The sequence below is a fragment of the Hyaena hyaena genome, unplaced genomic scaffold (assembly GCF_003009895.1).
Source record: "Hyaena hyaena isolate Hyena2069 unplaced genomic scaffold, ASM300989v1 scaffold_287, whole genome shotgun sequence".
Classification (NCBI taxonomy): domain Eukaryota; kingdom Metazoa; phylum Chordata; class Mammalia; order Carnivora; family Hyaenidae; genus Hyaena; species Hyaena hyaena.
The window spans coordinates 591,718-618,787 of NW_024080919.1; the positions used below are offsets into that span (position 1 = coordinate 591,718).

Below are 27,070 nucleotides of genomic sequence, written 5' to 3' on the forward strand. Positions count from 1 at the left end.
GGGTCAGAGAGAGAGGGAGTCACAGACTGAAACAGGCTCCAGGCTCTGAGCTGGCAGCCAGCACAGAGCCCGACGCGGGGCTCGAACCCACGAACCGCGAGATCATGACCCAAGCGAAAGTCAGACGCTTAACCGACTAAGCCACCCAGGCGCCCCTATATTATCTATTTTTATGTTTTTATATTTCTATAAATTTACATTCTCTTTGTATTTATGTTTATATTCTCTAGTTCTATATTTATATTTACGTTCTCTAGTTTACTTGATTGTAAGAATACAGTATATGATACATGTAATATACAAAATATGTGTTAATTGACTGTTTATGTTATCAGTAAGACTTCTGGGCAACAGAAGCTATTAGTAGTTGAGTTTTTTTGGAGTAAAAAGTTATATGTGGCTTTTCAACTATTTGAGGAGTCAACATTCCTAACTTCCGTGTTGTTTAAAGGTCAACTGAAAGAAATAACTTGAGAGTGATAGTTTGAGATCATATGAGGATCCATCCATTTAGTGGTTTTAGCATCCGTTGATGATCCTTGACTCACTTAAATATTACATTCATTGGTTACCAAATAGTGATTTCATAATTCTAACATTAATTGACACTTTTCTAAGGAGAAGAATGCTTCCCCTTAAAAAAAATAATACTGTGAGCTCATGAATTCTTTTGTTACTCAGTGTATTATAATCATTTACCATCATCATTCTTTGTTCCTTATTTGGCCAGTAAGAATCCAGCTCCTGTGTCTTTTTGATGTGATTCCATTATCTTTGAGCATTTCTTATTTTCTGGGGAAGTAAGAGGTTTTAAGCCAAACATTTAACTTTCCCTTGCCTCAGCCCTGGAATCAGTTAGTTCTTTAAGGAGTTTTTATTCTTTTTAGTGGGCAGTTGTATTTAGAGACTAGATGTGCTAGTGGGGTGTTGTTACTTCTTGGCCTTTCCAGTGTACAGAGATAGATCTACAGTCACAAATCATATTGATAATTCCAGTTCACATCCAGTGCCATTAGGTTTCTTTTCATCTTCCTGCATTCCATATTTGTATCTCCCTTTTCCCACAGTAAAATCCCAGGTTCTCAGAAACAGTGTACCATTACCAGCAACAACTAAAGCTCAAAAGAATTATATGCATATATAATATACATATATAACATAATTATATACTAAGTATATTATATAATGAAATTATTAATTATATAATAAAATATTAATACATATTTATAATATGTACATATATGTATATTTAGATACATGTATATTTACATACATATATAATAAAATATATGTGCATATATATGTATTTAGAACATTTCCTACTAATGACAAATAATATACTATTTATAATTACAGAATTTACAGTAGTAAACTGTATTAACTGTTTTGTTGATTTAATGTAATTTATTTTTGTTTTTATTTTTTATTTTAGGGAGAGAGAGAGAGAGCCAGTTGGAGAGAAGGGCAGAGGGAGACAGGGAATCCTAAGCAGGGCTTGATTGATGCAGGGCTTAATCCCACAACCTGAATTTTGCAAAAACTTTGACCTGAGCCAAAATCAAGAGTCAGACACTCAACTGACTGAGACACCCAGGTGCCCCTGATTTAATTTTATTTAATTGAAGATCTCATACATGATTCAAAGTCAAAATTATATATAACATTGACTCAGAGAATTCCTTCATCCATTTCTTCCTTTGCTGACATACCTTCCATAGGTAGTCACTTTCATTAGCTTTCAGTTTATTCTGTGTGTGTGTGTGTGTGTGTTTGTGTTTCTCCCAGAGTAACAAGCAAGTACTCTGATTATTTCTCTTTGGCAAAACATTGTATGTCTCTCTCTTTTTTTTTTTTAGTGTCCCTTTTTTTTGTTTAATATATTCTAGGAATCTTCCTATTTCAGTTGATAGAGATTTTCCTTATTAGTTTTTCTTTTGTTCTCTGCATAATACTCTGTTATGTGGATGTGTCATAGATGCTTCAGCCAGTCCACTACTGACAGGAACTTTGGTTGTATCCAGTGCTTTGCTATTGCAGGTATTGCTGCATTGTGTAGCCGTATATGTTTGTATTGTTTTGTTTTTGTGGGGGTTTATCTTGAGGAAAGATTCATAGAAATGAGACTACTGGATCAAGTGGTAAATGAGTATGAAAATTAATTAGCTATTGCTGAGTATCCCATCACAAGTATTGCACCATTTGGCACTCTTACCAGCTATGTTTGAGGATGCCTCCTTATCCATAATTGCCAGTGGAATTTAAAGTTTTGAATTTTTGCCAACCCGTTAGGTGAGAAATGTATCTTAGTTTATTTTTTTATTTCCACTGTATTTAATGTTCAGTGTTATATTCGTGAAAGGTATACAGTATAGTCATTCAGCAATTCTCTACATTACTGAGGGCTTATCATAAGTGTACTCTTAATCTCCTTCACCTATTTCACCCATCCCCGCTTCCCCTCTGGTGACCACCAGTTCTCTACATTAAAAGAGAGTCTGTTTATTTCTCTCTTTTTCTTTGTTCATTTGTTTTGTTTCTTAAAGTCCACATATGAGTGAAATCATATGATATTTGTCTTTCTCTCACTGACTTACGTCACTTATCATTATACCCTCTAGATCCATCCATGTTGTTGCAAATGGCAAGATTTCCTTCTTTTTTGTGTCTGAGTAATATTCCATCATACACATACCACATCTTTATCCATGTCTTAGTTTGGTTATAATTTGCATTTCTCTATGAGTGAAATTAAATATCATATGTAAGGGCCATTGTATTTCTTTTTTTAGTGAATCATCTATTCGTGTGTTTTGTTCATTCTGTCAGGTTTTTATCCTTCTGCTATCCTTGCTTTTTTCCCCTTAATTTTTAAGAATCCTTTTTATATTAGGATTCTGTGATATATTTAGTGAATATTTTCTTTCAGTTTACTATTTGCCCAAGTCCTTTGATTTTGATATGGTGTCTTATGCTCTGCAGAAGTTTTTTTTTTTAATATTTTTCCTGCATACGTATGTTAAAATCTAAATGGGAACATACTGCACTTACTGTTTAACAGTCCGCTGTTTCACATGCTGTAGTTTTTATTTCATGTCATTTGTATTTCATTACATTCATGATCCATAATTTAAATAATCTGTTAATACTAACTTTAGATTATTTCCAAGATTTTTCTTTTTAAACCCTGCTCTAAGGAGCATTCTTATTATAGGTATCTTTTAACACTTTAGGATAAACTTCTAAAAAAGGAATACTTTTAAAAAAGGAATACTTTGGGAGCACCTGGGTGGCTCAGTCTGTTAAGTGTCCAACTTCGGTTCAGGTCATGATCTCCCAGTTCGTGGGTTTGAGCCCAGCATCATGCTCTGTGCTGAATGCTTGCTCAGAGCCTGGAGCCTGTTTCAGATTCTGTATCTCCTTCTCTCTCTGCATCTCTCCCGCTCATGCTCTGTCTCTCAAAAAAAATTTTTTTTTAATTAATTAAAAAAAAAAGAATACTTTGATCAAAGTGTATAGGTATTTAAAATTTGTGTGCTTTGTTTAATATCACTTTACCAGATGAATTATATCTTACTGTTTTAATTTGTGTTTGATTACTTGCAGGGTCAAAACACAGGGAGCAGTCCTTATTTTTGTAGGTTAAATATTGGCAGTTTCTTGATCCAGCTGAGTATCCATGGGCTATTTATACTTTTCTGAATTGCCTATTCATTACTTCTTACTGACTTCCTTTCAGTTTCTTGGTTTTTCTCTACTTATTTCAAGGTTTATTCATATTAAGAAATTAACCCCTTCTCAGTGCATTTTAAATATATTTTCTAGTCAGTCTTTGATTTGTTTTCATTTTGTTTAGCCTCCTGCTTAGATTATTGTTCTGAGCAGAAATTTGACCACATAAAAAATTTAACAAATAATGCCTTTTTCTTTGTGAGTTCTGTTTTTGTGTTGCTTAGAATGGATTTACCGCAAAACTACAGAAATATTCTGCTATACGTTTCTCTAATACTTTTTAAATTTTTTCAATTCATATCTTTAATTCATCTGAAACTAGTTTTCATGTATGGTATGAGATTGCATAGCTAACCTATAACAAAATCCTTTCCCAATTAGTTTGAAATGCCAGTTTTATCCTACATGATTCTGCTTGAGTTTCCTCTGTAGCCCAATACCATTTATTTTTATCCAGTGTTGAATTGTTTAAAATATTTTAATTTTATAGTTCATTTTGATCTTTGTAGTGCAAGTCCCCCATCCCCTTGCCAGTCACTTTGTAAACATCTGTTAAATGTATGCTACATCACCTTAGAACCAATTCATTTAATTAAAATTGAAAGTTTATTAGTGATTAGAGTCGTGTTGTATTCTTAAGGTAACTTGGGGAGATATGTCTTCTTTGCAGTATTGAAGCTTCTTATCCAGACACAGAAGTTTCTTCAGTCTTATCTTCTATGTCAGTCAGTAAAATTTCATTGTTTTCTTTCATTGGCTCCTTCACATTTCCTGTTAAATTATTTCTATATTTTTTGTTTCAGTTTAAAAAAAATTTTTTTTTAATGTTTTATTTATTTCTAGGAGAGAGAGAGAGACAGCGTGAGCAGGGGAGGGTCAGAGAGAGAGGGAGTCACAGACTCTGAAACAGCCTCCAGACTCTGAGCTGGCAGTCAGCACAGAGCCCGACGCGGGGCTCGAACCCACGAACCGCGAGATCATGACCTAAGTGAAAGTAGGACGCTTAACCGACTAAGCCACCCAGGCGCCCCAATGTTTCAGTTTTTTTTAATGTTATTTATTTTTTGAGAGACAGAGAGAGAGAGCGAGAGAGCGAGCAAGCGCGAGAGCACAAATGGGGGAGGGACACAGAGAGAGAGACTCAGATGCGAAGCAGGCTCCAGGCTGTCAGCACAGAGCCCAACACGGGGCTCAAACTCACAGACCGTGAGATTGTGACCTGAGCTGAAGTCAGATGCTTAATCGACTGAGCCATGAAGGCGCCCCTTTTTTGTTTTCATTTTGATAGTATTTTGGATGACTCTTTTCCCCCCATGCTTTCTAATTTATTTAGTTTTTTCATTTTCACAGTTTAAAGTTGCATATAAGATTACTTTATTCCTGTATCTTCTCATTTGTTTCTTTCTTAGAGTTACCCTTTTCCTTTCTTACTTTGTTAGATTTGGCTTTATGTTCAAGGGTCTTTTTGTGGTCTTCGTCTGGTTTTAGTCTAGTGATAACCATCCTGCTGGGTGAAGGCCCCCATGGACAGCTCTGCCATTTGTTTTCTCTCACTGTACTTGTTAGTGTAGCTGACCTGTTTCTTCCTATAAACCTGAACTACTTTGCCGGTTTGCGGACTTTGGTCGTGTACAACCTTTACTTCCTCATCCTTTTGAATGGGCATGGATCAAACTGTTTACTTTTGTGTCAGCTCTTTGGAAAGATGAGAAGACATAATCTCCCTGCAAATTGTGGGAAGGTACGTGGAAGTGACTTTAATGGTTCTTGCTCTGGTCAGAAGTCACAAAGGGATTGAACTTCATGTTGACCATTGGCGCTTCAGCGATGGCCACGAATGGCTCCCACTTCCTAACTTAATTGGAATATAGGAAAACCCTTGTTTTTCCACATTTACCTCCTATTTATTCACCTTCTAAACTCCGGTATTGTTTCTAAGAGTTTTTATTAGATTATCTCAGGTTTTTCTTGGTGAAAAATGTATTTTGTCTTTGTTTCTTCTTTTACAGTATTTATTCCTGATTTTTGTTCTTTTGTTTCTATTACATAACATTGGTTTGAACCTCTAGAAAATAGTGAATAATGTTAGTGATGGCAAGGAACCTGTTCTTTTTTTTTTTTTTTTTTTTTTTTTTTTTTTTTTTTTTTTTTTTTTTTTTTTTTTTTTTTTTTTTTTTTTTTTTTTTTTTTTTTTAACATTATTGCTGTATTTCACTAGGAAGTTTGATAATTGCTATTGTTTTCTGGAGGGTACTCTGTCTAAGTATATGAGTGTGTGTGTCTGTATGCCTGGGTGTGATTTTACTTTTGTTTTTTCAAGTTAATATTAACTTGAATTTTTTCATACCAGTGAAAAATACCAGGCCAGTAATTATCAAACTTACTGATGAAATATAGCAATAATGTTAGAAGCATTACATTTGTGTCTTGTTTATATTTTTCTTAGTAATTTCAGTGGGATCCATGAAAGGAGAAGTTAATTTTTAATCGACTCTGTTTACCATCTTGAAAACAGAAGTCTATACTTATGTTTAGGGGACAGTAGAGTGAGAGTTAGAGGAGAAAACATAGAGAATATCTAACTCTATTTAAAGTACTTTCTGTGCTTCCCAAATAACTTTATTTGCTTTACTTATATTGATTCATTTAATCCTCCCACTAGGGTGTTTAGATGCTGGCACTATTCCCTTTTTTACAAGGAGAAAATTGAGAGATTTTAAGTTGACTTGCAGGAAGCAGTAAAATGAAGATTCCAACTCAAGAATGTTTTCCATTTCTTTTGAGAAATTTCCTAGGATGGGAAAAAGGAAAGTGTCATCAGTGAACATTGATTATTTCTCTTAGAAATTTGATAAAAAGGAGAAAAATGGACAGTAGCAGAGGTATAGCAAGAGTTGAAGGAAGATTTTTTTTCAGGAAAAGATTTGAATATGTTCAGTAATGAAGAAGATTCAGTCATATATATGAAATTGAAAATGTAATGTTACAAGAGAATACTTAGGGAAGGAAGATACTAATAATGAATGCAAGAAGACATGAATTTGAGGGTGAGTAATAGTTCACTTTAGAAATTCAAAGGGATATTTTTTCCCTAGAAATAAGAGGGAAGAAAAAGATTATTGATGTCAAGGAACTTCATGGTGGGACAAGGAAGGCTGAGGTAGCCTACCTACTTCTTAGTTAAGTTACCGACTTCTTAGCTATGTAGAAGGTGAAAGTCATTTGTTAAGGGAAAGTAAGGGGGACAGTAGGAGATGTAATTAGGTACTGAGGGAAAATGGAACAAGCTTTGAGGGATTATTGATTTCCGATAATCGTTATTAAATTTTTTTTACTTCTTCCAGATAATTCTTTTATATTAAACATATATAAGATATATGTAATAAATAGTATGTATTTAAAAGCTGTAACAGATTTAGCACATAAATACATATATATTATACATATTATATATATATATATATATATATATATATATATATTAGAAGTTATAATAGTATTTAGCATGTGTAACATTAGCATGTTAAAGCTCCAAAAAGGTCTACCGGGAAAACTAATATCTTATTTTGTGCAGCACAGAATTTCCCAAATATATTTTATCAATGAATATCTTTTTCATGTACCAGTTGTTAATTGCAAAACACACTTTGAAATTATCCAGTTTAATCTATCCAGGATATTTTAATTTGGAGAGCAGAAAACAGCTTCAGAGTAGGGATATGAGATACACTCCTGTCATTACTGAATCAATCAGAAATTGGGCCTATGTTATCTTATATCTACAAAATAATACCTACCACTTATTGTGAATCATTTGTGTTCTTTGTGTGTTTTGTGTGTGCAGGGTATGTGTGTGTTTTAGTGATTCCTCATTAACATTTTTATCTTTGTTGCCGATGAAGAAACTGAGACAAAGAAAGATGAAATAAGTTATCTAGTTAAATGGGAAAGACATGATTGAAACACAGGTCCTTCATAATTCAAAATCTACTCCTTATAGTATATTTCCCTTGCTTATAGTTCTCTTTTGATAGCATGAAATGAGTAATTTCCTGCTGGATGCCTGAGGTATGGCCACAGACATGTATTTCTTTTTTAAAATAACGTACATTATACCTAGAGTAGTTATGAAACTTGATATTACTTGCATTATCTGTTCTGCCAGAAATAATTTATTTCTGTTTATATTAAAAGTATGATTACTCAGAGTGACATGCTAAAGAAATACTCAGGGGTGTGGGCCATATTTTCCATATGTATGTGCCAAAGAATATAGAGTTGTTAATAGGTATTCTAAAAAGGGGAAGAGAAGTTCATGGTGAAATAAAATTTGGAAACACTGCATATTATATATTCTCTTTGGAGAGCAAATTAAAGACTATAATAAAGAGATCTATTTCCCAGCATTTCTGTAACTTACTTGACAATATTTTTTTTCAAGACTCTCTCATCGCATCTTAAGGAATTAGCATTCATTAGAACCAAGTTTAGTAAATGATAATATAGACTAAAAGTAAGCTTCTCTTTTGGCACATCCCAGTTAGCCTTTCATCAGCTCAGTGTGTTTCATAGCTAGAGCTACTTAAGGATTATATTTGGATATATTCCAAATGCATACTTACTACTAAGTACGCTAACCTTTAAATGGTGCCAATTCCTACTATTTCACATTGCTTTTCTGCCATTGTTGCGTTTTAAATACTCTTTATGCTTTTTCAGTATACTTCGGTTAATTCAGATATATTTGCATGTTTTTTTATTCTTACCCTTTTAGATATGGGAGAAAGGATGACTATAAATGCGAGTGCAGATGGCAACATTGGAGCTATAGAGGATGGCAGCGACAGTGAAAATATTCAAGCAAATGGAATTCCAGGAACACCGATTTCTGTTGCATATACACCATCTTTACCTGATGACAGATTGTCTGTCTCTTCCAATGATACTCAGGTATAAATGGGGGGCAGCAGATGTTTTGTTAATCTTACAGATTTATGAGCTACCAGCACTTCGTAGTGAATATATCCAGTATATCCAGTTGATAATGCTGACTGGTTACAGTTTAGGGAAATAAAGACTTGTTTCTTTTTCTCATTGATATAAATCAAAGCAGTTTACTCCCTAAATATATTGATAGCTAAATTTCCAACTCTAAGCTGTGTTTCATATGTGTTCACATCTTCTCCAGGCACACTCCGTTGAAATTACATTTAAAAAGAACATTTTTATCATGTATTCATAGGACAATTGTAGCATCACTGGATGAGAAAGAACTTTTAGAAATCTAGGGAACTTCATCTTAACGTTCATTCAGGGCTAAATGAAATCTGAACTGTGGTAGTGATAGGTTTTCCTCATCCCCCATGCCCTACATTTAGTGTGTTTTTATTTTTATCCTTTTAGATAAGGGAGTCCTACACTAAATCATTGCCCCGTATATAGGGTTCAGCTTTCTTGACCTTGTTGACCTTCATCACTTAACACCTTTTAAACATTGCCTTGACAATTTCTATTGTTTTATGTCTATCTGTACAGAATAGATAAAAAATAAAATAGGACGAAAACATAAAACACCAAATAACAGGTAGTAAAAAGCATGGTTTAGGCCATGGATGAAGTGTCTTGTCAGGGCATGATGTGCTAGATTTTGTTAGTAATGGTATGAAATGGATAAAGTTTGAAGAGTTTTTTGGTGGCAAAAAGAATATTTCTAAATTTATTTTTTAAGGTATTAATTTATTATTGGGGGGGCAGGGTGATATTTCTGATTAAAGAGAAACAGTGTGGCCAATTCCTCATCAGGTTTCTTTTCCAACAGAACACCCTCCAATACTGATCTGAATAGGATACATAGAATGCTGAAATGATTTTACACTGTCAAATGTCTTTATTTACATGGTATGTTAACTTGTTTAGGAATCTGGAAATTCTTCAGGACCTTCACCTGGTGCTAAGTTTTCCCACATTTTACAAAAGGATGCCTTTCTAGTATTCAGGTCATTGTGTAAACTGTCCATGAAACCACTGTCAGATGGGCCACCAGATCCAAAGTAAGTCAGTAGCTGTTCTGCTTGACAGATAGCGTTTTTTAAGCTTGAAAACTTACTGTAAGATAGTCTTTGGATTTTCTTTTGTTCTTCTTGTCCTGTAGAACCCTCAAAAAGGTATTTTAGGAATATTTTGCTTTTTTAAAAATGTATTTGAAAAACAGTGAGTTCCAAAATTGCTGGATACCTTATACTGTTTCCCAAAGCATACCAACAACATTAGGCAACTGTGCCTGGTACATAGTAGGTGCTCGATAAATACTGAATGATTGAAAGAATTCTTATTTCAGTATTATAAGTAACTTTGGAGTTAAAGTAGCCCTGTCATATGTAGCCCCATGCTAAGTTTTGAAAGCTACCAGTTGAAAGGTAATAAAACTAAGAGAAATAAATTTTAAAATTCATCATGAAAGTTATGTATACACTAAGGTTGGAAAAATGCCCTGAAGTGATACCTTTCTCTGTGGAGAACAGGGACTACTTCGAGATAGGAGTCACTTCTCTGGTTCCTGTCAAATGTATCAGTTTAAACCTTAGAAAAATGCCATTTTTCTAAGTCATAAATCATCAAATATCTTTCATTTCCTAAGAGTCAAATGTAACTAATTCTTGCTTAAGACTGGGTTTGGGCACTGTTAGAGGGGCATGCCTCCCTAATGTTGCAACATGATATAATATAGCATGACAATTTTAGGAGAACTTTCTGGAGAAAGAAATCTTAAAGAAGGCCTGAGTGACTTTGAGAAAAGAATATTGAAATAGGAGGGAAATGTAAACAATGCTACTTCATTTTTTGAAAACACTACTTCATTTTTTAGAACTTGAGAGCATTTCACTTTCTAAATGTCGGCTAAGAAAAAAGACTAGAGACAGTTACAGTAAAAAATGTAAGTTTGGGGAAGTACATTTGTTATATTTTCTGTAGTTTTATTTTGTAACATAGTACTGATTCAGTGAGAAACATCTTTTAAGCCACAAAGTCTAAAATTCTAAAATCATTCTAGGCCCAAATCCTGAGAGTCAGAAATACAATTTTTTATTTTTCTTTATTTCAAAAATATAAACTCTACAGAGAAAGGGTTAAAGTTCACATTGCAGTATAAATTTGATTATACCCTATGTATGTTACAAAAACGTATTCAAAATTTTTTCACTTTTTATTCTCACTATGAAAGGAAAAATACTTCATTCTGAATTGTTAGACTTTAAGAAGGTAGTGACTTAAGATTTTGGTGTTATTGCTGAAGGCCATCTTTGCCTTGATTTGAAAATGTTATTAATCTTAAAAGTCTCAGGTGTTTAGTTTCCCAAATCAAATGTAAAAAAGTGTGATTAGAAAAACAATAAACAAAAAAGGGAGAATTCTTTAAAGTGCCCAAAATGAAAAGAACGCAAAAGAAAATAACATGAATTTTGAGGAGAACTATGGGGGAGGGCTTTCATTTAGCTGTATAAAAAGAATATAGTTTTGGAGACCCGCAGTCTTTAGTATTACAGAGGATTCTTATGAGGAATAATGTAAATTATCCTCCTCCTCTGTGGGTTTAAACCAAATATTAGGAACTTTTGAACATAGAAAAGACCTTCTTCTGATCATCAGGGACATTAAACATTAGAATTGAATACTGAAGAAATCAAATTTTTTAAACTCTTCTTTTCTAAAAGAGAATATATATGGTCTTCTGTCTTGAATGATTTTTTACTAAAATTAATGACTTTTTTAGGTATGTAATTTTCTTTTTTGTCTTTGCTTCTCTTGATACTTTGTGGTCTTGCCTTGCTAAGATTTTGATTCAGGAAATGTTAAGACTGATCCATATTTTGAAACTACCCCATAAAAATATGCAGACCTGAAATTTCTAGCTTCTTTTACCTATAAAAGTGGACTTTTATGGTGTCATAAGACAACCATTTGATCATTTCTTCATTAATTAATGTCTTGTAGATAGTAGGTACTTAATAAATGTTTAGATGGGTGCAAGAATAAATCCATGAGTTATATTGAGCACATACTAAGTACAAGGCATTTTGTTAGAGCTGGGGATACAAAAATAACTTACAACAAAAAGTCACGTGTTAGAGAATAGTAGGCTGCAGGTTTGAATAACTGTTGGAGTTGAGCAAAAAAGATGGTAAATTAGCTAGACTAGGAAGTAGTTGTGACATAAAGCCTTGGAAGGCCTCAGCATGAAGGGGAGACACTTCACCCACGCCCTGTTTTCCTGTAGCTATTCAAAATCTTACCTCTCACTGTTTCTGAGTTGGTTTTTTTAAGTGTGTGTGTGTGTGTGTGTGTGTGTGTGTGTGTGTGGTTACATGTGTGTATTATACTGTATTTGCTACACATATATAGATTCAGAGGCATAGCCGTCTTGGAAGGTTGATATGTATTAATGAGCCATGATGTTATTGGTTCCAGTTTTATTTCAAAGATGGTAATATTTTTGTGATTCCCACTTATATGAAATTAAATATTCCTAGTTAGAGTTTCTTAAGTCCTAGAATTACTCAACACTTAAGACCATAAAATATTTGAGGTAGAAATCAGAAACAATTAAGTTATCCGTCGATGGTGTGAATGCGACTGATAATAGTATTTGGAATAAAGAAAAGAATTAGCTGTTAGAACATTTAAGTATGTTCCTGTGTTCTGCGTTTGAAAAGTTGCCTGGGTTCCAATCTTGGTCTGCTGGACTTAAGATGCCTGTTTTATGGGAGAAAAATTGTGTTTGTGAAATCTGATAATTATAAGGCTAGATACTGATCAGAATATGGCATAGTATATTGATCAGAAAAGAGTGAAATTTTAAGCTGAAAAGGCAGTTTTTTCCTTTTCCTTATTTAAAATATTTGGAATAAATGGGTAAATTGTTAAGAGAAATAAATGTTCTGAAAGCCTCTTTGAATTTTAAAAAAGAAAACAACTTAAGTGGTTTTGAAAAAGTAACCTTGAAGTCCTGTAACTTGTTCATATAACCAAAACTTTGTTTAGGATTTTTGAGTAGCATGCCTAGGAAAAAAAAAGCACATTATATTATATACTAAACTATCATATATTCTATACTATGGAACTACTATATACTAAATATGGTAGTTAATCTGGGAAGAGTTCGTGATGTTTTCTAAAAGGTGAAATAGGCTTGGGAAAGAAAGGAAGAAGGAATAAATCTTCATTTTTCTTGTCTAGTGGAACAGTATGTTGATTTTAAATGTGTGTGGATGATTGTTTTCCATTTAAAAGTTTATGAAATTATGTGGTACTTGAGAACGTAATTGGAACTAACCTATCACTAGTGGCGAAGCTTATTCATATACTGTACTTTGTTTATGTTGTAGACTTTTCTGTTCTTCTCCATTTAAAAGTTTGTGAAATTATGTGGTACCAGGAAATATCTTTGGAACAGCCTTTTAATACCATAATGCTAAATTTGTCCATATACTGTGCCTTCTTTTTTACATTTTAGGTCTCATGAGTTACGATCCAAGATTCTTTCATTGCAGTTACTTCTATCCATTCTGCAGAATGCAGGACCTGTTTTCAGGACAAATGAGATGTTTATTAATGCTATTAAGCAGTATCTGTGTGTTGCACTCTCAAAAAATGGAGTCTCATCTGTTCCAGAGGTTTTTGAGCTTTCTCTTTCCATATTTCTTACTTTGTTGTCAAACTTCAAGACGCATCTGAAGATGCAAATTGAGGTATGTTCTGCATTTAGGCATGTTGGGTATTTCATTTGTTTCATGTTAAATAAGATTATTAACACCCTGGAAAGTTTTTCAGAATGTAAAATAATATTTGTGTGTTGTTGTGAACAGTTGACCCTTAAACAATAGTGCTTTGAATTAAGTAGGCCCACTTACATGTGAATTTCTTTCACTAAGTGCAGGTACAATAGTGTAAATGTATTTTCTCTTCCTTATGATTCCTTCCCTCCTTTCTTTCTTTCTTTCCTTTCTGTCTTGAGAGAGAGCCAGGGAGATTGAGAGAGAATCCCAAGCAGGCTTCGTTACTGACACGTAGCTGAGAGCGGGGCCTAAACTAATGAACTGCAGTGTCATGGCCTGAGCCGAGGTCAAGAGTCAGAAGCTTAACCTGCTGAACCACCCAGGGGCTTCCCCCTTATGATTTTCTTTTTTCTTTGTTTTAAGTTTATTTATTTATTGAGAGGGAGAGAACACGCAGGGGAAACGCAGAGAGAGAGGGGAACAGAGAATCCAAAGCAGGCTCTGTGCCAACAGCCAAGCTCGGAAGCTTAACCGACAGAGCCAACCAGGCGCCCCACCTCTTTATGATTTTCTTAGTAACATTTTCTTTTCACTAGTTTACTTTATTATAAGAATACAATATATAATACAGAATACATGTTAGTTGAATGTTTATGTTGTCGTAAGGCTTCTAGTCAACAGTAGGCTATTAGTAGTTAAGTTTTTGGGGAGTTAAAGTTATACGTAGACTTCAGCTGTATGGCGCTCAGTGCACCGACCCTCACATTGTTCAAGGGTCAGTTGTGCTCCTTTTTTTTCAGTTAGCCATTTAAATGATGAAGTACTAAGCACTAGGTAAACACCAAGGATACAAAATCAAATTAAGACACAGCCCCTGCCTTCAAGGTTTTTATTCTGGTTGAGTGGTTCTAGTTGTCTTGAGTTAATTCGGTCTTTATAATAATTTTGCCATTGTGTATATGGTATATAATAATACATTTGGTTATCTTAAAAGAAAGCTGCAAATATGTACATTATATATGGTTTTAAGCCATCAAAGTTTTGGGACACTTTAAAGAGTAAGGATTATATTTTTAGGGTTCTATTTTAGGAATTTGACATTTTAATTTTTGCTTTGTATTATTCTTCTAATGTGTATGTTATATTTCTAAACATTACCAGAGACCTGGTAAAACTAATAAATTAAGTAGTTTTCCAGCCATGGCTGCAAATATAATGCAGGTGTATTAGTTCGTGATATTTTGTTTTCACTTTCAAATAATTCAGTATTTAAAATGGTACTTTTATGTTTTACCCAATTTAGTTGGTGCTTGTTTCCACTTATCAGTTGTTAAAATACTGTCTTGGGGGCCGCCTGGGTGGCTCAGTCGGTTGGGCATCTAGCTTCGGCTCAGGTCATGATCTCACAGTTCGTGGGTTTGAGCCCCACGTCGGGCTCTGTGCTGACAGCTCAGAGCCTGGAGCCTGTCTTTGGATTCTGTGTCTCCCTCTCTCTCTCTCTCTGACGCTCCCCTGCTCACACTCTCGCAAAAATAAATTAAAAAAAAAAATCAAAAAAATTAAAAAATATTGTCTTGGTTGGGACAGTGTACATTTTAGAAACACTTTTATGCTGGTCAGCTTTCAACTATATGTTTGATATGCTATGCAGTTTACATTTTAATTGTTACAATTTTTAAAAACTGAAGTGTAGTTGACACTATGTTACATTTGGTTCAGATGTACAATAGTGATCTGACAGCTCTATACGTTGTGCTCTGCTCACCACAAGTGTAGCTGGCATCTGTCACCATACAATGCTATTAAAATACCACTGACTACACTTCTCATTACCATGATTTATCTTTTCCTTAATTGGAAGCCTGTAGCTCCCAATACCTTTTACTTATAATTTTTATAAATTTTATGTTTAATCCTAACTAAAGACTGATAATTTATTAGCTCAATGAAAGGATAAATTATCATTTTCCCAGAGATTTGAGATGGTTAAAACAATGAGACTGTATTACTAATCTACAGTATCTATTAAAATTCACATAGAATATTATGGGAATAAGACAGAATAAGGCCTTGGTATTTTAAGTGAAAAGTTTTTATATTGGGTACAAATTTTGGACAGGAAACAATTTCTGGTGGGTATATATTGTCAAATTTTGGTTTGTCTTCTGTTAAAATAACAGAAGGCATTTAACTAAGTAGGAATAGTTGCTATTTTTCGATAGTTTTTTCCAGTTATCTTCAGGAACTACAAATGAAAGAGATTTAAAAAAAAAAAACTTTTGAAACTTTTGCTTCCATACTCACCCAAAGGTCTTTCATTTGATGATGAAGCATTTAGATTCCCATTAGAGTATTTTGGAAAACTGTGTATTCATTTACTTAGAGATTTTTGAATACAACTTTTTAAAGCACTGTTTAGCAGACTGTGAAATACAAATTCGTAGGATACTAGGTATCACAAAAATCATTTAAGTTTGGATTACTATTTTTGTAGATTAAATGCAAATTCAATGCAGATTTATTCGATATATAAAATTTTTGGAAGCACAAATTTAAAAGGAAATACTACTAGTAAGAAATTTCCTTTGTCCTCAGATGGTAGATTCTCATTACAAAATTGTTGTAATACTGTTCTGTATATTTAAAGAGAATACGTCTATTTCATTTTCCACTGTCCCTTATGGGGAGATTGAGGATCAGACAAGATAAGTGTAAATATGCTTTTGAAAATACTAAGCATGTTCAAATGCATGGTAAACTGTATTCTATTTGGAAAAAAACCAAGCCCACGTATGAAATCCTAAATTTGCAAAGCAGTGTTGAAATTGTTATGACATGAATATTCATTTTATGAGAATATTCACTTCAGAGTTTCTGTAATGTGATTTTTCTATGGACATTAACTTACACGTCTATATCAGAAGATAGTTTATGCACAACTTCCAAGAAAATACCTACTTGCAGACAGTATTTATTATAGTACTGTTACTCTACATACATTACATTATAGGTGCTCTATAAATCTTTTTTGAAAAAGTTTGGTTTTTCTAGAGCCCCTGTTGATAGGCATGGTATCTTAAATACAATTGAAGGCTGTTGCGTATTGGTACAATTTGATAATCCATAGAGTAGCTAAAGTTTTCATTTTCCTCTTTCACCCAATCTAGCGGTTTTATTTATTCCATAAATTGGAGAGTTCCAAACTTTCTTTTTTATATATTTGTTTGTTGAATATAATTCACATACACTATTATATTAGTGTCAGGTGTACAACATTGTGACTCAACATTTGTGTACATTGCAGGGTGGTCACTGTAATAAATCTAGTTACCATCTATTACCTTACAAAGTTAAATACAAAATTATAACTGGATTCCCCATGCTTGGTATTACATCCCCCCCAAGACTTATTTTATATAACTGAAAGTTTATACCCCTTAATGCCCTGGACCTGTTTTGCACATCCACAGCCTCACCCTCTGTCAACCAACCACCAGTCTGTTCTCTGTATCTAGGAGACAGGGGCTTTGTTTCCTTTTGTTTGCTTTTGCTTTTTGGACTCTGCATGTCAGTGAAACTGTGCAGGATTTGTCTTTCTCTGTCTTATTTCATTTAGCATAATACCTGCAAGATTTATCTCTGTTGTCGCAGATGACAAGATTTAAGTTATTTTCTATGGCTGAGTAGTGTTCCATTGTTTATATATGCTATCTTCTTTATCCATTCACTCATTGATGGACTCTGAGATTGTTATGTCTTTTGTAAATAACACTGCAGTGAGCATATGGATCACATATTTTTTCAAATTAGTGTTTTCATTTCTTTGTAGAGATATCCATTAGTGGAATTGCTGGATTATATAGTAGCTCTTTGAAGAACCTCCATACTGTTTTCCATGGTAGCTGTACTACATTGTAAACTACACAAGAGTTTCCTTTTCTCTACCTCCTTGCCAACACTTATTGCTTATCTTTTGGATATTAGATGTTCTGATAGGCTTAAGGTGGTTCCTTGTTGTGGTTTTGATTTGCATTTCCCATACAATATACATATATGTATGTATTTATATTTATATGAATATATACATACATATGTATATGTATTTAATGTTTGTTTATTTTTGAGAGAAGAAGACAGAGCATGAGTGGGGAAGGGGCAGAGAGAGAGGGAGACGCAGGCTCCAGGCTCTGAGTTGTCAGCACACAAAACCTGATCCGTGGCTCAAACTGACGAACTATGAGATCATGACCTGAGCAGAAGTCAGATACTTAACCGACTGAACCACTCAGGCGCCCGTGCATTTCCCTGATTGAGCATCTTTTTATGTGCCTGTTGGCCATTTGTATGTCTTCTTAGGAAAAATGTCTATTTGTATCCTTTGCCCATTTTTTATTTTTATTTTTATTTTTATTATTTTTTTAAAAATGTTTTATTTATTTCTAGGAGAGAGAGACAGTGTGAGCAGGGGAGGGTCAGAGAGAGAGGGAGTCACAGACTGAAACAGGCTCCAGGCTCTGAGCTGGCAGTCAGCACAGAGCCCGATGCGGGGCCCGAACCCACGAACCGCGAGATCATGACCTAAGCGAAAGTCGGACGCTTAACTGACTAAGCCACCCAGGCGCCCCTCTTTGCCCATTTTTTAATTGGTTGGGTTTTTTTTGTTTTTTGCTGTTGAGTTGTATCAGTTCTTTATATGTATTAGATATTAACCCCTTGTTAATACCTTCTTCCATTCAGTAGGTTGCCTTTTCGTTTCATTAATGGTTTCCTTTGCTGTGCAGAAGCTGTTTAGTTTGATATAGTCCCATTTGTTTATTTATGCTTTTGTTTCCCTTGCCTTTAGAATCAGATCCAAAAAGGCATCACCAAGACTAATGTCAAGAAGCTTACCACCTGTGTTTTTTTCTGGGAGTTTTATGGTTAAAGGTCTTACCTTCAAGAATTTAATCATTTTGAGTTAATTTTTGTATATATTGTAAGATAGTGGTTCAGTTCACCATTTCACGTATAGCTGTCCAGTTTGCTCAACAACAGTGATTAAAGAAACTGATTACTGACTCAGTCTCCTTACTAGTAATTGGTCTGTTCAGATTTTCTAGTTCTTCCTGATTCAGTCTTAGAAGATTGTGTGTTTTTAGGAATTTATACATTTCTTCTAGTTGTCCCATTTGTTGGTATAAGATTATTCATAGTAGTCTTCTGTGATCTTTTGTATATCTTTGAAATCAAGTGTAACATCCTGTTTCATTTCTGATTTTATTTATTTGAGCCCTGTCTCTTTTTTCTTGGTCAGTCTACCTGAAGGTTTGTCAGTTTGTTTCTTTTTTCAAAGAATCAACTCATTGTTTATTGATCTTTTCAGTCTGTCTTTATTATTTTTACTCTGATCTTTATCATTTCCTTCCTTTTAGTGAGTTAGGGTCCATGTATTTATTCTTCTTTTTCTAATTCCCTAAGGTGTAAGGTTAAGTTGTTCAGTTGAGATTCTTTGGTTTCTTGAAGTAGGCTTATATTGGTGTGATTCCCCTCTCAGAACCACTTTTGCTGCATCATATGTATTTTGGGATACTGTATTTGTTTTCATTTGTCTTTAGGTAGTTATGACCCAGTTGCTTATAATGTGTTGTTTAGTCTCCACAGATTTGTACTTTTTCCATTTTTCTTCTTGTAATTTCTAATTTCAAACATTTGTGGTTGAAAAAGATGTTTGCTATGATTTCACTCTTCTCGAATTTTTGAGACTTGTTTTGTGGTTTGACACGTGATCTGTCCTGGAGAGTGTTCCATGTGCATTTAAGAAGAATGTGTTTTCTGTTTTCAGATTCTGTATACGGTTATCCCTTGAACAATACAGAACTAGCAACACCTCCTGCATAGCCAAAACTTCATGTTAATTTCTGACTGCCCCCAAAATTACCTATTAATAGCCTACTGTTGACTGGAAGCTTTACCGATAACATAGTAAATTAACATATATTTTGTATATTGTATATAAATATTTATTGGCTTCCTACTTTATTTTATTTCCTATACATTTGGAAACACTGCAGTGTGAACAGAGTACTCAGCAAGAAAGACCCAGTCCCTACCTTCTTAAAAAGTTATGGTCTTAATAGGAAATGCTGCTGACATTAAGGAAGTAATAGAAATGTGTTGGATTTTGTGAAAGAAAAGCACATTTCCGGGGTACCTCACCCAGTTAGAAAGGAGAAAATGTTAGTCACCTCATGTTATCAGTATACCTTCACAAATGTTAATATGTGACTTTTGGTTTTCTTTTCAGTTATCCCCTCTTAAGTCACTTTTCCAAAATAAATTTTAATCTAAAAATTCTTCCTTAGCTCTTAAATTGTAATTTATTTAATTAGGTTGATTAACTCTTTTTATTTGACATTATTTGGTGTAAAGAATACTGAAAAATAGTTTGTTGTTTACAGACAGAGATTTCCACAGTGAGAGTAATTACAATTTTTTTAAGTTTATTTATTTTGAGAGAAAGAGTCCCTATGTGTGCGTGAGTGGGAGAGAGGCAGAGAGACAATCTTAAGCAGGATTTGCACTGTCTGTGGGGAGCCTGATGCAGGGCTCGAACTCACAAACCGTTAGATCATGACCTGAGCTGAAATTGAGAGTCGGAGGCTTAACTGACAGAGCCACCCAGGTGCCCCAAAAGAGTAATTATAAAAACATAGTGTCAGGGATTATTTTTATTGTGTGGATTAGGACATTAGGTACATTTAAATCTAGGAAAATTAGGCACCTGGTACTATGATGTCTGTAAAACATAACTGATGGACAGAATATAATTTATACTCTTTGGGAGATAAACCGTGAAGTATGAGTTACATTGGTTTTATAAATATGTTCTCGAAATTATCACCCAGAGGAGCTCTAGTAGCTCTTTGCAGATTTCTTTTGTAGTGGCTGTGATAACAAACAGCAGTGTGAAGTGCAGGGCTTCTACCACAAGGGCTACTCAAAAGGAATTGAACTTCAGAGGAGCCTGGCTCATAATCTCTGCTCTACAGCTTTGTGATATTTAAAAATTGATCACATATATGAGTTATAAATACTATTTTATTTTAAACAGAAGGGTATTTTCCCCCTAATCACAGGTGTTCTTTAAAGAAATTTTCCTATACATTTTGGAAACTTCTACCAGCTCATTTGACCACAAATGGATGGTTATTCAGACATTGACAAGGATCTGTGCAGGTATTTGAAATTATCCTTCTTTATTATCTTTTCTTATTAAGAGATATTTACTACACTCCTATACTAGATGCCTCTTGTTAAAAGTAATATATTTTATTGTTACAGATGCTCAGAGTGTAGTGGATATTTATGTAAACTATGACTGTGACTTAAACGCAGCGAATATATTTGAAAGACTAGTAAATGATCTATCAAAAATTGCTCAAGGACGGGGCAGTCAAGAACTTGGTATGAGTAATGTTCAGGTAGGAACTTTAAAAGCATTTTCAAATTTAAACCTCGCCAAGGAAGAGCTATGTGTTTTCCTTTAAAGATCTTTTTGTTTTATTCTTTTTATGAATTATTTTGTAGGAACTGAGCCTGAGGAAAAAAGGCTTAGAATGCTTAGTATCAATTTTGAAGTGTATGGTTGAATGGAGTAAGGATCAGTATGTGAATCCCAACTCTCAGACAACTCTTGGTAAGGTGGCATTCTGAGTTCTGATTGTTTGTCATTTCAAGTAAGTGATACTTTGGAGAGGATAAGTTCCAGTTGCCATTAGGCCAGTTTCATGACCTCTTTATCCATTTAGCTGATAAAGAAGTATTCTATAGGAGTTAAACACAAGCTTTAGAGTTATGAATTTCCAACCTAGTTCTCCAAACTTTTTTCTTTCTAAATCTTCCTTGAAATACTTTAAATACCACATTAAAGCAAAGCATATTTATGCAACTTAAGTAAAAAATAATTATAGAAGAAACCTATACAAGCCAAGATATTTTAAGAAGATTGAATTGTTCACCTGTGTTTAGCGTTTACCCTTACTAGGAGAAAAGCTCATGCTACAGGTCTACCCTAATATTACATCAGTCAGTAGTCTTTTGAGTGAAAACTATTCCTTGTGAGGCATGAGCTAGAGCAGAAACACAGTGGATACTTAGCACTGCAGTTGCAAAAAGAACTTTTAATGGTGCAGATTATACAGATACTAACTCCAGTGTGTTTTAGTACCAAAGTATATTGTCTGGGATGGCACTTAATATTTTGTTTGTATTGCATAGTTATCTGAGAAGCATTAAAATATCTTGCCTTACTTGACATTTTTTTTAACCTTTTACATTTTCTTCTTTGAAATAATGATTTACTCTATCAGTCTTTCTACTTACAGGTCAGGAAAAACCCTTAGAACAAGAGACGAATGAAATCAAACACCCTGAGACAATAAACAGATATGGAAGTTTAAATTCCCTGGAGTCAACGTCATCATCAGGAATAGGCAGTTACAGTACACAGATGTCTGGCACTGATAATCCAGAACAATTTGAAGTCCTAAAGCAACAAAAAGAAATAATAGAACAAGGAATAGATTTGTGAGTGTCCAATTTTAAGGAGAAATGTTATTGAATATCCTTCTGCTAGTACAGTATCACCCTTTCCCTGGGCTTGTCTACATCTTCAGATTATTTCTGTTCCCTTCTCATTATCACCGTTCATTGACTAGAACTGAGCATAGTTCTACATCCAAGACTTCTATTGGCTCCTTCTGCAGCTCTCCTTGTCTATTGTCGTCTAGCCCAACAGACCCTTATAACGCACATTAAATTAATTTTGCAGCGCGTGTTATATGCCGTTGATGAACCTGTCATCTGTGTAGTGTCGCATTGTTCATTTAGTAGCTCAATTGTAAAATCCCATTTTATTTCCTAAGCAGACGAGAGGTCAAAGATCTTACAGTATGAAACTTCTAATAGCTAGGCAGCATTGCTCTTTTATGTGTTTTATATTTTCTTCAGTTGAGTTACAAATGTGCTACTCTTTTTTTTTTTTAATTTTTAAGAAATTTACTTACTTCTTTTGAGAGAGAGTAAGAGAGTGTGAGTGGGGGAGAGGCAGAGAGATGGAGAGAGAATCCAAAGCAGGCTTTACACTGTCAGTGGAGAGCCTGACACAGGGCTCAATCCCATGTACTGCAAGATCACAGCCTGAGCCAAAATCAAGAGTTGGATGCTAAACCTACTGAACCACCCCCAGCACCTCTACAAATGTGCTACTCTTGTCATTGATCCATGGTTATCAATTTCATTTTTATATGTTGATTAGGTGATAACCTCCATTTCCAGCCTGGCTGCTCTGCCAGACCCAGATCTTGGGAAGTCAGTTTTCCCACTAAGCTTTATGGCATCAGCCTGCTCCTGGACTGTTTCCTTTCTCAGTATTACCATGCTACTTTTTCCCTATAATTACCTATCTCTTTCAAGGAGAAGCTGTAAAGGAAAAGGAAGTTGCTGACATTTCTCCATGAATCTAGCTACTATAAACTGCTAAAAGTTCCCTTGTATATTTACATGGTTTGCTTTTCTACTGGAAAACATTTCTTCCTAACTCTCAAGCAAAAAATTGACAAACTAGATGTATATGTTTTGGTCATAAAATGATAAAATCTTGTAAAATTGCTTTAGGAAAGAGCCATTAATACTTCATTCATTCCAGTTTTTCAGTCAGTATTTATCAAGGTCCCATCTGTTCCTGACATTTTGCAAGGTCCTAGGGAACCTTGATGAATGAAACAGCCATGGCTTCTGAGGGACTCAAGGTCCAGTATGTGTAATTAGATATTCATATTGAAATTCTGGTTTCTCAGCAAACATACATTTGGTGTTTGGAACTGTGTGTCAAGAACCCTGAAGGCACTGGTTCTTGTACTTAAAATTACAGTCTATATATGAGCGATTTATATTTAATTTTGGAATAGTACCTGTACAGTCTGTAACAGTGTGCAAAGCGCTGCCAAGCTCTATTTGAAGTACTTGGGAGTGAGAGGGAGTCGTCATAGGACCTCAAAGTGGAGGTCTCTTTAGTCCCTACCCCCCCTTCAGCCCCTGGACTTGATCTCTGCTTCCTACTTTTATGAGAATGCTTTCATGTCACCGCGCTCCCAGCACACACGTCATGTCACTCATGTCACCGTGCTTCCAGCGCACACGTCATGTCACTCATGTCACCGTGCTTCCAGCGCACACGTCGTGTCACCGCGCTCCCAGCACACACGTCATGTCACCGCGGTCCCATTGTACACCTTCCACAAGTGTTTGTGGCACCTCTCTGTCCTGTTCCTCCTGCCATGCTGACCCATGTCATCTCAGTCTTGTTATGGGCTGTTTATCTCCCGAGTTCTGTCCCTCGGCTCTTTTCTTACCTTGTCATTTCTCCTAGGTTATCATGCTCTTTTTCATGACTTCCGCTACTACGTACGTGCTAGCATGTCCCCACTGCCAGCTGTTACTTTTAACATAAGTACCTCTACTGAAGTCCAGAATCGTGTCTGTAATTGCCTGTGGACAACTCTGTTGGATTTTGCTTAGCTTCTCATACTCAGTATTGTCCATCACCGAATTTATCAGTCTCCATTCTCTCCATAATCAGCTCCCTGATACATCTACCAAAGACAAAAGACAGACAAAAAACTCCTGTATTTTTTGTCTCTGTATTTCTTATTTAGGCTAGTAACCCGGAGGTGCTACTCAGTTTGTAAGCTAGAATCCTGGGAGTTCCTTAGATTTTCCCCTTAGATCTAATCTCTCAGTAAATCCCATTGATTCTACTTCCTAAGTGTCTGTGCCGTTTAGCTCCTCTCTCCATCCCCCACAGTCGTTCCTTTAATTCACACCATCACCATTTGTTGCCTTGACTAGTGCAGTCTTTTAATTGGCCTTTCTTTGGTCTTATTTATTCTCTAGTCTTTTCTCACACTTAGCTAGAGTGGCCTGTCGTGAATGAAAGTAAGCTTCTACTTCTCTCCTCTTCTGCTTTTAGAGAATAAAGTCACAGCTTCTTATAATTGGATATAATACCCTTCATGATACGGATCGGCTGGACTCTAAGCTTCATCACCTGCCACTTCTTTTATCTCATTTCAGCCTTCCAACAATGCAGAGCTGTTGATTGTAACATCATGCTGTTTCATGCTTCCACGTGTTAGTATGACTCCTTCTCTCTAGGATGTTTTTCATACTGTTTATGAACGGTGTAATCATTTTTCAAAGCTAAGTTTCACAGTCACCTTCCCCAGGAAGTGTATCACAACCATCTCTGTCAGTTACTTCCTCTGCTGTGCTCTTACCTTGTGAATACATTAGTTGTTGCACTTTTAATAATATAATTTTTAAAAATCATGTTTATTTTATTAGGGAGAGAGCTAGAGAGCAGAGATTATGCTTATCTCAGTGGAAAACGTTTGATTTTAATTAATGGTATGAATTAGGACAGAACAGGTGATGACATCTCAGAGAATAGCATGTGCAGCAGCACAGAGGAAAGGGACATTTGAGGATTGTTGTTTAGGACGGCAGAGGCGGGCTCGGGGGGCGGTCGCAGGAAACGAAGTGAGAGCATTGTGTTGGATCCAGATTACAGAAGGCCTTATGTTCCATGTAAACAAGGTTTGTCTTGTTCTTCTTGGCTTCAGCATACTATGTATTGAAGGATTTTAGTCATAGTAGCCACAGCACCGGATTTCTGTCTTGGACTGATGTCTTTGCCAGTAGCCTGAAAGATGGGTTAGAATGTGAACAGAAAAAAAGCTAGCAAGACCATTTAAGAACTATTGTAATACCCAGGTGACAGATGATGAGGGACCAAAGTAATTAGTGGTGCAGTAAAAGGAGAAAATGAATGATGTGGAAACAAGAAGGTGACATTTGAACTGGATCTCTAAGCATGAAGGAGAGTTCCACAAAGAATGGAACAGGAAAAAGACATGTAGAGGAAATAGACTGCAGAAATGCGCCATGCTTAGGGAATGAGAATAAGGTATTTGGGAGTAGATGGGTAAGAGGGGATGAGATAAACTGGAGCTTTATTGAGAAAGATTTTGTGTATCAGTCTAGTTGGTTTGGACTTGACTTTGAAAACATTGCTTATGTAGGAATTGTTTCCATAAAGGAAATAATGATGTCAGATCATGTTTAAAACAGTCACCAGAATGAATCAATGAGTGTATGGGGAATAAACCAAGATTACTTGAGCATCGAGGTAAATACATATTTTCAAAACAATTTAGTGTTGATATCCTTACTCAAATTGACCTCTCACATAGTCTGTGAGTTCATAGTCCATATCACTAATAAAGATGGCCTTTTGCTTGAGACTCTTAAAAATAAAACTGTGTAATGTAATAATTTCTATATATTCATGCATTGATTATATTAAATAAAATTTTCTAAGTGGTATTAGAAAATCTGGTAGTTTAAGGTCTTCTTTCCAGGGAAATGCAAATGATTTTCGATTTCTAATGTTTCTATTAACTTTAACATCATCTAGATTTAATAAGAAACCAAAGAGAGGAATACAGTACCTCCAAGAACAAGGGATGCTTGGCACTACACCTGAAGATATAGCCCAGTTCTTACATCAAGAGGAAAGATTAGACTCTGTAAGAGCACCATTTTTTTCATTCTAATCTTTTCTGTCAAATTCCTTAAGTACATAATGATACATAACTCTTTAGCCTTTAAAATGTCCTACGTAGATAATAAAACTTAAATAACCTAGGTGTTCTTAATTTTGCTTTTTAATTTTCTAAACTCAAAAGAATATCTTTTTTTTTTTTTTAAATAAACAGATTTAGTGTGTTTAACTCTTCAGCTTTATGTTTGAAATAGTTAACCCTGTAATCAAAACCTGTGAATCTTACAGATTTTTTTGCTTTTTAAATGTCTCTGTGGCAAATGTAGCATTTCATTAGGTTATCAGTTTTTAATCTTTTGTTCTTTAGACTCAAGTGGGTGAGTTCTTGGGAGATAATGATAAATTTAACAAAGAAGTCATGTACGCATATGTGGACCAGCACGACTTTTCAGGAAAGGACTTTGTTTCCGCCCTTCGTATGTTTCTGGAAGGATTCCGTCTTCCAGGGGAAGCTCAGAAAATTGATCGATTGATGGAAAAATTTGCTGCAAGATACCTAGAATGCAACCAAGGGTAAGCAAGGTTCAGATTCAAGTACTTCTGGGTTACCAGCTATCACTATGCTAGGGAAAACCGGCGGATTCATCATCTCCTGCCCCAGACGTTTTAGATTATCTCCAATCTAGAAGTGAGAGGCGATTTCATAAAAAAGCTGTAGTATGAGCTAAAACATAAATCCTGAAAGAGAAAATTAAGAAGATTTGATTTATTTAAATGCAGCTGTAAAACAATAAAAGTTTATAACATGATATGTTTATTTTTTCAGACAAACCCTTTTTGCTAGTGCAGATACTGCTTATGTTTTGGCTTACTCAATTATCATGTTGACCACAGACCTTCACAGTCCACAGGTACGTGCTGCATGTAACACAGCACACATTAAGTAAGTTCTTTTAATTCAGTTTTT

The 27,070-nt window shown here is 34.9% G+C and overlaps 1 protein-coding gene across 3 annotated transcripts in view; it reads left to right on the forward strand.

Annotated features, from left to right (window-relative positions):
- ARFGEF1 (ADP ribosylation factor guanine nucleotide exchange factor 1) overlaps nucleotides 1-27,070 on the forward strand; it is a 152,325-nt gene that overhangs the window by 70,004 nt on the left and 55,251 nt on the right. For all 3 annotated transcript variants that reach the window (XM_039246953.1, XM_039246951.1, XM_039246952.1), the window contains exons 8-17: nucleotides 8,504-8,679; nucleotides 9,646-9,779; nucleotides 13,241-13,475; nucleotides 20,618-20,717; nucleotides 20,823-20,962; nucleotides 21,069-21,177; nucleotides 21,866-22,067; nucleotides 26,017-26,128; nucleotides 26,471-26,676; nucleotides 26,930-27,014. In XM_039246953.1, the coding sequence (XP_039102884.1) occupies nucleotides 8,504-8,679; nucleotides 9,646-9,779; nucleotides 13,241-13,475; nucleotides 20,618-20,717; nucleotides 20,823-20,962; nucleotides 21,069-21,177; nucleotides 21,866-22,067; nucleotides 26,017-26,128; nucleotides 26,471-26,676; nucleotides 26,930-27,014 (1,499 nt within the window). The remainder of the gene's footprint in view (nucleotides 1-8,503; nucleotides 8,680-9,645; nucleotides 9,780-13,240; nucleotides 13,476-20,617; nucleotides 20,718-20,822; nucleotides 20,963-21,068; nucleotides 21,178-21,865; nucleotides 22,068-26,016; nucleotides 26,129-26,470; nucleotides 26,677-26,929; nucleotides 27,015-27,070) is intronic.